Source organism: Gorilla gorilla, chromosome 20 (genome assembly GCF_029281585.2).
Source record: "Gorilla gorilla gorilla isolate KB3781 chromosome 20, NHGRI_mGorGor1-v2.1_pri, whole genome shotgun sequence".
In the NCBI taxonomy this organism is placed as follows: Eukaryota; Metazoa; Chordata; class Mammalia; order Primates; family Hominidae; genus Gorilla; species Gorilla gorilla.
Window position 1 is genome coordinate 25,364,027 of NC_073244.2, and position 9,680 is coordinate 25,373,706.

At 57.3% G+C, this 9,680-nt stretch overlaps 1 protein-coding gene across 1 annotated transcript; it reads left to right on the forward strand.

Annotated features, from left to right (window-relative positions):
* The first annotated feature begins 39 nt into the window (after positions 1-39).
* DDX49 (DEAD-box helicase 49) lies at positions 40-9,172 on the forward strand. The gene is made up of 13 exons (XM_019015690.2): positions 40-410; positions 1,132-1,255; positions 2,215-2,300; positions 2,395-2,516; positions 2,878-3,065; positions 3,156-3,296; positions 4,773-4,848; positions 5,162-5,238; positions 5,421-5,518; positions 6,836-6,910; positions 8,285-8,373; positions 8,484-8,555; positions 8,647-9,172. Exons 1-13 carry the CDS (start codon positions 296-298, stop codon positions 8,833-8,835), a joined length of 1,452 nt encoding a protein of 483 aa, XP_018871235.1. The 5' UTR covers positions 40-295; the 3' UTR covers positions 8,836-9,172.
* Positions 9,173-9,680: the final 508 nt, after the last annotated feature.

The following is a 9,680-nucleotide window of genomic DNA, read 5'->3' on the forward strand; positions in this document are numbered from 1 at the left end:
GGCGAAGTAAGCCAATGGGAAGCTCCACAGTAATAAGCAAGGGGGCGGAAGGCGTAAGTGCGTCACGGAGAGCATCTCGGGAATTGTAGTGTGTTTCTGCAAGCCAATGGGATCCGGGGAAACATGATAGGGATGCGGTCGAGGCTGGGAATAGGCTGAGGGAGCTGGAGAGGGTGGGACCACGCAGGAGGCAGATCCAATAAACAGGAAGATTTTTCTCGTGACGTCGTCGGCGCGCGCCGGAAGCGCGGATCACACGGGCCCCTACAAGGGGCCCCTACAAGCGGCCACAAAGATGGCAGGCTTCGCGGAGCTCGGGCTGTCATCGTGGCTCGTGGAACAATGTCGGCAGCTGGGTTTGAAGCAGCCCACGCCCGTGCAGCTCGGCTGCATCCCCGCCATCCTGGAGGGTGAGTATGGCCCAGGGCCTTCCCCAAGAGGCCTCTCCGCTCCTCTCGACTCCTTTCCCTTCTCGCAGCCTTTGCTTATTCCGGTCCCACGAATCGAGGGGCAACCTCGGGCGTTACAGGAGATCCGGGGTTCCGGAGGACGACTGGACAGTGTTGGCATTTAGGTCGCATGACTGACTCGCTTTGTGTTCGTACGCAAGTGATGTAATCTCTGAAATTTTCATAGTCTCAGCACAGGGAGGGTTTGATGGATGACTAATCGATAGTATCGCAAAATCCTGCAGACCTGGTACTGCTATCTTTATTTTACAAATAGAAGTTGAGGCTGTCAAAATTGCTGGTAGATCCAGGACTCCTTGGTCCTGTGATTGCTCCTCTAGGAGAAGGTCTTCTTTCTGCTCCTCTAGCCCAACCCAGTTTGGCCATTAAAGAGAGGCCCACAGGAAGCCTAAGATGTGATAAGTCAGGGATTAAATAAACAAATGAAGGGTCAACAGGGAGCACAAGATGCATATGAGGGAAGGGAATTCTGGATTCCCCAAATTCACGTGCTCCTGGACGGAGTTAGAACGAGGTGGTAGGAAGCTGTGGGCATCTCGGGTCAAATGGATATGGGTTCCAGTCCAGCCTGCCACTCACTGGCTGTGTGTCCTGGGCAAGGTCTCTGAAACGCAGCTGTCCACACATGGAGGGTGTTGATGCTGCTTTGTCCCCAACCCAGGTCGAGACTGCTTGGGCTGTGCCAAGACAGGCAGTGGGAAGACAGCAGCGTTTGTCCTTCCCATCTTGCAGAAGCTGTCTGAGGATCCCTATGGCATCTTCTGCCTCGTCCTGACACCCACCAGGTAAGCCCCCAGCAGGCCTCCTGGGTATGGGTTAAGCAGCTGTGCTCTCTTGGGCAAGCACCTTTCCCTCTCTGAGCGCCCTTTTCCCACGTGTGAGATGAGCATGAAAATCTTGCTACCCACTTCTTAGGGGTCCTGCAGAATTAAACAAGATGGCCCGGGTGCAGTGGCTCACACCTGTAATCCCAGCACTTTGGGAGCTCCAGGTGAGCGGATCACTTGAGGCCAGGAGTTCGAGACCAGCCTGACCAACATGGAGAAACCCCGTCTCTACTAAAAATACAAAAAATTAGCTGGGCATGGTAGCGCATGCCGTAATCCCAGCTACTCGGGAGGCCGAGGCAGGAGAATCGCTTGAACCCAGGAGGCGGAGGTTGCGGTGAGCCAAGATCATGCCATTGCACTCCAGCCTGGGCAACAAGAGCAAAACTCTGTCTCAAAAAAGAAAGAAAGAAAGAAAGAAAGAGGCAGGCAGCAGAAAGGGTACTGGGGCCTGGGCATATTGGAGCCAGTTTGAGAAAGGCCTTGAATGCCAGGCGGAGGGTTAGAATTGATTCTGGGGGTGTGTGAGCAGGAAAGGTCATGAGCCAGGGAGAGGCCAGGACAGAGTTGGTTGGGGGCAGAAAGGAGGCTGATGCTTGAGACCCTCTGGCTGGGGCAACTGGCTGGTGGTGAGGCCATTGCTGAAAGGCGAACTGGGGGATGGCACAGGTTTGGGATAGGAAGAGATGCTGAGGTCAGCTTGGGTCGGGCTGGTGAAGGAGGGATGTTCCAGGCTGAGCCTGGCAAGGGGGCAGGGGCCACAACGGCCTCCAAGGCTCAGCATCAGAGCCTTTGTGAACAGGACCGGGCAAGTCAGGAGCTTGGGGGCTCAGGGAGGAACCCTGGGGATGGAGAGGGGAATGGGGGGCAGGTCCAGAACCACTACCTGACCCAGCCTGGCCCCTTCACACCCACAGGGAGCTGGCCTACCAGATCGCAGAGCAGTTCCGGGTCCTGGGGAAGCCTCTAGGGCTGAAAGACTGCATCATCGTCGGTGGCATGGGTACGGGAGCTGGGAGGCGGGGGAAGCCCCAGCATGGGACCCAAGCAGCTTTGGACCACCCGCCCAGCCCTGCCTCTCACGCTCTGTCCCCCAGACATGGTGGCCCAGGCGCTGGAGCTCTCTCGGAAACCACACGTGGTCATCGCTACGCCGGGGCGCCTGGCAGATCACCTGCGCAGCTCCAACACTTTTAGTATAAAGAAGATCCGCTTCCTGGTGAGTTCGCCCCGCCCCTGCAGACCTCAGGAGCTGGGCTTGGAGCCTCCAGGCCCAGCGTCAGAGCCTGGGGCACCATCTCATCCATTTAGGAAACGTATGTCCGTTAGACTGTCCAGTAAAACGCTAGGAACAGTGACAAGGACCGTTCAAGGACCAACAAGAGGGGGCCCAGTCCTAGCAATGTTATTCGGGGGTAGGGCCTTGCTGAGACTTGGGTGAGGGGCAGGCCTCCCTTGGAAGGAGGGTACTCCAGGGCCTAGGGTCCATGTCCATGCCTCTCAAAGAGGCCTGCTTCAGGGGTGGCCAAGACCCGGGGCCATGGACAGCACCCTCACCCCTGCCCCCACTGGCACGGCAGGTGATGGATGAGGCAGACCGGCTGCTGGAACAGGGCTGCACTGACTTCACCGTGGACCTGGAGGCCATCCTGGCGGCTGTGCCGGCCCGCAGGCAGACACTGTTGTTCAGCGCCACGCTGACCGACACACTCCGGGAGCTGCAGGGTCTGGCCACCAACCAGCCCTTCTTCTGGGAAGCACAGGCCCCGTGAGTCCACCGCCCAGACAGCGTGGGGAGGGCAGCCCCATCCTACAGACAGGGACACTGAGGCGTGGCGGTCTACCTGTCCATCCCCAGGGTGAGCACCGTGGAGCAGCTGGACCAGCGCTACCTGCTGGTGCCTGAGAAGGTCAAGGACGCCTATCTGGTCCACCTGATCCAGCGTTTCCAGGATGAGCACGAGGACTGGTCCATTATCATCTTCACCAACACGTGCAAGTGAGTGGGACCCGCCTCTCCCCTCCCACCACCCTTCAAAGGAGGAGGTGGCCCGACATCTTTGGTCTGGGACACACAACCAGTCTCAGCACTCCCCAGCCTCTGCTCAGCCTGGAGGTCATGGGGGCTTCCCTCAAGGAGCCAAGGTCCCTCAATCTGAAGGTGCAGCCGGCCTTTGGGGTTCCTCAGCCCAGCCGTTGATGGAAGGGCCAGGAAACCCCTGCAAGCAGCTGTTTGAGCAGCCCATTTGCTGTGTTCTGGGGGTGTCACTGAGCTTTCCTGGGCCTCTAGTCCCATCTCAGAGGAAGTTGTGACAACTAACAGGCCTGGTGTGCGTCTGCACAGACAGAGACCCCTGGGGAGGGCAGTTCATATCTTTGAACTGTTTGGGAAGGTCATTGAGAAGCTGGAGGCTCTTCCAGCATGAGCCAGGATAGAAGGGCAGAAATCAAGGCGCTTTAAATGCGTTACCTCCCAGAAGAGAAAAGTTGGGACTGGGTGCAGTGACTCACACCTGTAATCCCAGCACTTTGGGAGGCCGAGGTAGGCGGATCACCTGAGGTCAGGAGTTCGAGACCAGTCTGCCCAACGTGGTGAAACTTCATCTCGACTAAAAATACAAAAATTAGCCAGGCATGGTGGCGAGCACCTGTAGTCTCAGCTACTGGGGAAGGTGAGGCGGGAGAATCACTTGAACCCGGTAGGTGGAGGTTACAGTGAGCCGAGATCGCGCCACTGCACTCCATCCTGGGGGACAAAGCGAGACTGTCTCAGGGAAAAAGAGAGAAAAGTTTGGCTGCAGGGTGGCTGTCAGGCATGGCAGAATCCAGCAGCTTATGTGATGGTCCCCATCCTTTCTCCCTGTGCCCCTCTGTCTCCTCTGTTTTCCTCTGCTGGCTCCTTCTTGGCCTTCTTGGTAACAGTGACCACCCCTAGCAAGTCAGTTTCCAGCCTTCCAGCCCTGCAGTCCCAGGGCCAACTCTTGTCAGTTCCAGCTCCAGGGAGGGATCAGCAGAGAGGACATCATGCAGGCAAGCCGTCTGTCAACCCTCATCCTGCCTCTTTTTTTTTTTTTGAGAGTCTCACGCTGTCCCCCAGGCTGGAGTGCAATGGCGCAATCTCGGCTCACTGCAACCTCTGTCTCCTGGGTTCAAACAATTCTCCTGCCTCAGCCTCCTGAGTAGCTGGGGCTACAGTCATACACCATCATGCCTGGCTAATTTTTGTATTTTTAGTACAGATGGGGTTTTGCCATGTTGGGCAGGCTGGTCTTGAACTCCTGGCCTCAAGTGATCCACCCACCTCAGTCTCCCAAAGTGCTGGGATTACAGGCATGAGCCACCGTGCCTAGCCTGCTGCCTCTCCTTTCTAAGCTGCATGAGGCCACTGTGCTAGGTGTCTCGGGCCGGTGGGGGCAGGAACACCTTCCCAGAACCTGAGAGCTGGAGGGGTTGACAGGCACATCCTTCCCGCCAGGACCTGCCAGATTCTGTGCATGATGCTGCGCAAATTCAGCTTCCCCACCGTGGCTCTGCACTCCATGATGAAGCAGGTGAGGCCACCCTGGGGCCCGCCAGCCTCACCCTGGGACACCTCCCCACCTCAGACATTGGCCCCGATCCTTCCTTCTGCCGGGCGCCTTCTTCCTGCTGCCTGGTCTCTTCTGGTCCCAGAATATCGCAGCTCAAGAGGCCCTCCCTGACCGCATCTCTTTTAGCCGTCATTCATTTGTCCCGGTCTGACTTCTCATGGCCACCTTCTTCAATGGACGGCTGGGGACTGTCCCGGCCTCCACCCTGTCCCCAGGCCTCACACAGAAAACCCTGCCTTCATGCATTCCCAATTTTCTTCCCAACCCTGTGCAGAAAGAACGCTTTGCCGCCCTAGCCAAGTTCAAGTCCAGCATCTACCGGATCCTGATCGCAACAGACGTGGCCTCCCGGTGAGCAGCCCCCAGTCTCCTGCCAAGGGCACTCCCTCTTTTACTACAAGGCCCCACAGATGAGAAGGCTGGCCTCAGGCATGTCAGGCAGCCCTAGCCTCCCTGCTGAGTGACCCTGGGTGAGTCCTTGCCTCGGTTTCCCCACATGGACAGTGAAGCTGACCAGCCACCTCTGCCTCCAGGGGCCTGGACATCCCTACGGTACAGGTGGTCATCAACCACAACACCCCCGGGCTCCCCAAGATCTACATCCACCGAGTCGGCCGGACGGCCCGTGCAGGTGAGCAGTGGAGGGGGAGGCCGAGCCTTGGGCCTCTGTCCCTCCAGCCTGCCCAGCAAATTCAGGTGGTAGGACATGGGTAGGGTGCAGCCCACAGATGAGAGCTACTCAGGGCCATGTTTGCAAGTTGGGGAGTTGTCCTTTCTAAAGCAAAGGTGAATCCCAGCTGCTCGGGAGGCTGAGGCAAGAAGATCCCTTGAACCCGGGAGGTTGTGGCAAGCTGAGAATGCACCATTGCACCCCAGCCTGGGCAAAAAGAGCAAAACTCTGTCTCAAAAAAATAAAATAAAATAGGCCAGGTGCGGTGGCTCATGCCTGTAATCTTAGCACTTTGGGAGGCCGAGGTGGGTGGATCACGAGGTCAGGAGTTCGAGACCAGCCTGGCCAACATAGTGAAACACAGTCTTACTAAAAATACAAAAAAATTAGCCAGGCGTGGTGGAGGGTGCCTGTAATCCCAGCTACTCGGGAGGCTGAGGCAGGAGAATTGCTTGAACCCGGGAAGCGGAGGTTGCAATGAGTGGTGGTCGCACAATTGCACTCCAGCCTGGGCAACAGTGTAAGACTCTGTCTCAAAAAATAATAATAAACTAAAATAAGTAAATAAAATAAAAATGTAAAATAAAGCAAACGCAAGTCAGGTGCTGCCTTCACCCAAGCCAGGTGATGAACTGAGCAGTGTGGGGCTGCCCCCTGGGAGGGTGCACACACAGCTCCGGCCCCCACTACTTGCTGCTGCCCTGTCAGGGAGGGGCATGGTGTCCATGAGATGCTGTCAGTGAGCCAGGAAAGATGTGGTTGCTGGGGTCGGCCTGGGCCTGGACCTTCTATCCTGACCCTGTGGTGCTGGGCAGGTCACTTCCACTCCCCAGACCTCACATGGTGGATAATGAGAATGGTGACGTCCACGTGGGGCTGCCATGAGGGTCATGGACCTTGTCCGCCATCAGTGCAGTTTCGGCCCTAGTCAACGTCACAGAAACAGCAAGCAGAGATCTTGGGCCGAGGCCCGTCAGGGCTAATGGCTGGCATTACTTAGACTGGGTTCCCTGGCAGCCAAGCCAAAAAGGGAAATTGGGCAGTAACTAACTGCTGTGTAAGGCCAGACTGGCAGACCTGCCTCTCCCCAGCGACCCGTCCTCCACAGAGTGGTCCTGCTTGGGGTCAAGCCCAGACACTCTGGGCTGATCCCTCCCAAGCCCAAGCCCTTGTTCAGCATCTCCAGGACCCCTGAGCTGTGTAGCTGTCAGGATCTACCCTTATTCGCCCCATGTCCTGACGCCCAGCACATAGCAGATAACCGGCACATCCCCACAGGGCGGCAGGGTCAGGCCATCACGCTGGTGACACAGTACGACATCCACCTGGTGCACGCCATCGAGGAGCAGATCAGTGAGTGGGGTTGGGGGGGGTGGTGGAGAAGGAGGGGTGGGGTGGGCAGAGGTGGGCACCTCGGGGTGAGACCCATTTTCCCGTCAGACACCAGTCGGCCTGCTCCCGTGAGCAGATTTAGGCTGGGGCTTCCTTCCCTAGGCACCCCCAAAAGAAGTTCTTTTGCCCATTTATTGAAACAAACTCCCCATAGTTGTCGCCAGCAGCTGAAAGCCACATCAGTCAGGGGGGGACTTGGGTTTCTTAGACTGAGATGTATGGAAGGTCCCTGAGATGTCAGAGGCCCCATTGACATGGCCTGGCCTGCTAAAAACCCCTGGGAGTGGTTTCATATGCAGCCAAGACAGAGACACTTCCTAAGGTATCTCTGATCACTGCACAGACTGTCCTGAAATTTAGAAACATCTGGACTTGGCCAGGCACAGTGGCTCACGCTTGTAATCCTAGCACTTTGAGAGGCCGAGGTGGGCGGATCACTTGAGCCCAGGAGCTCAAGACCAACCTGGGCAACATGGTGAAACCCCGTCTCTACTAAAAATACAAAAATTAGCCAGGTGTGGTGGCGCACGCCTGTAATTGCAGCTACTTGGGAGGGTGAGGCATGAGAATTACTTGAACCTGGGAGGCAAAGGTTGCAGTGAGCCAAGGTCGTGCCATTGCGCTCCAGCCTGGGTGACAGTGAGACTCTGTCTCAAAAAAAAAAAAGAAACATCTGGACTTTAAGGCCGGGCACGGTGGCTCACACCTGTAATCCCAGCACTTTGGGAGGCCAAGGTGGGTGGATCACTTGAGCCCAGGAGTTTGAGATCAGCCTGGGCAACGTGGAGAAACCCTGCCTCTCCAAAAAATATAGAAACTAGCAGCACACGCCCGTAGTTCCAACTACTCAAGAGGCTGAGGTTGGAAGATTGCTTGAGCGGAGGCTACAGTGACCTGATTGAGCCACCACGCTCCAGCGTGGGCTACAGAGTAAGACCCTGTCTTCAAAAAAAAAAGAAAGAAATATCTGGACTTTAAAGGACACTGTTTGCAAGAAATTAATATTCATGGTTAAACTCATAATGCTGCTAACACCGGAAAAAAAATGGTGGGGGGAGGCTGAGGCACGAGAATTACTTGAACCCAGGAGGCGGATGTTGCAGTGAGCCGAGATAGTGCCACTGCACTCCAGCTTGGGTGACCGTGAGACTCTGAAAGACAGCGGCCCATACCTTCCTTGCCTCAGAAATCCCTGATCTTGCTCAGCTGACCCTTACCTGATATGACCCCAGATGGCCTTGCATACCCCACAGCATGGGGAACTCACTACTTGGCTGAACTCCCTCTCCATGTCACGTCTCCCCACCCCCACCCCCGGCTTTGCTGTCCCCACAGAGAAGAAGCTGGAGGAGTTCTCCATGGAAGAGGCCGAGGTGCTACAGATCCTCACACAGGTCAACGTGGTGCGAAGAGAGTGTGAGATCGTGAGTGTCAGAGGCGGGCGGGAACTAAAGTGCTCTCCAGGGCCGGGGGTGCTCCCTTCCAGGTGGGGCCCCCGTGACCAGCATCTCCTTACCCCACTTCCCTCCACCAGAAACTGGAGGCGGCCCACTTTGACGAAAAGAAGGAGATCAACAAACGGAAGCAGCTGATCCTGGAGGGGAAGGTGAGGGCCGAGCCCACAGGTAGGGGGTGGGTGGCCAGGTTCCCTGGCGGGGGCCGCCAGCTCAGCCATCCCCTGGTCCTCCCTGTGCCAGGACCCTGACCTGGAGGCCAAGCGCAAGGCTGAGCTGGCCAAGATCAAGCAGAAGAACCAGCGCTTCAAGGAGAAGGTGGAGGAGACGCTGAAGCGACAGAAGGCTGGCAGGGCTGGCCACAAGGGGCGTCCACCCAGGACCCCGTCTGGGTCCCACTCAGGCCCAGTCCCCTCCCAGGGCCTGGTCTGAGCCCCACACGGCCATCTGTCCAGTCCTCGACTCGTCCATGGAGCTGAGGGTCGGAGGAACCTTCCTTGAGGGCAGCAGCCCTTCCCAGGGGCCTACCCAGTGCCCCACAGCAGAACCCGTGGGCGCTCGTGTTGTGCGGGCCCTGCTCCTCTGCCCCGAAACCACTGGCTGTCCCCTTCCCTGAGCCCTGGCCGGCCCCTTCCCTGAGCCCTGGCCAAGATTCAGGCTGCAGGGGAAGAAAGAACATGACCGGGAGGTTGTGACCCCAACCCAAGGTCACCCCCCAGGGGTGCCACATACAGGAGGTGCTTAATAAACGGGTCTTTTGACTTCCTCAGTCTGACTTTCGCAGAGCAGGGGGACAGGAGAGGTGGGGTGCAGCCGCTGGTGTTTCTCAGGTGTCTGCCCAGAACACCACGTCCATTTCCACCAGGCAGGCCCAAAGTTTTGCAGACACCACCTGCTCGAATGACCATGGGATTTTGGGCCCTGAAGCCCCTTCTCTGGGCTTCCAGTTTCCTCATCCGGAGAATGGGCATAGCAACTGCCCTGCTCTCCAGAGGCAGCTGTGAGGCTTTGGTGAGGTCAGTCCTGTGCCGAATGGGTGCAGCTATAAGCTTCCCTGGCCACCCACCTGGCCACATCTGGGGGTTGTGGCCAGAGTGAAGGGGCCATGAAAGTCCAAACTTGGCCAGACAATGTGGGCTAAGCCCAAGGGGACAGGCAGAGAGACTCCAGAGCCAGCTTCCTGGCTGTGTGGCCTGGACCCCCCTCGGACTCCAAGACTCACCCCTCATCTGCAAGCGGCTTATAACTGCTACATGGATTCAGGGGCACCCAAAAAG

What these genes read in the sequence shown, in the direction of transcription:
- DDX49 (XM_019015690.2), top strand. Translation starts at nt 296, where the DNA reads ATGGCAGGCTTCGCGGAGCTCGGGCTGTCATCGTGGCTCGTGGAACAA. An exon ending in TGCACTCCATGATGAAGCAG is followed by an intron (nt 4,849 to 5,161) that starts GTGAGGCCACCC and finishes AACCCTGTGCAG; the next exon opens with AAAGAACGCTTTGCCGCCCT. An exon ending in CGCCATCGAGGAGCAGATCA is followed by an intron (nt 6,911 to 8,284) that starts GTGAGTGGGGTT and finishes CTGTCCCCACAG; the next exon opens with AGAAGAAGCTGGAGGAGTTC.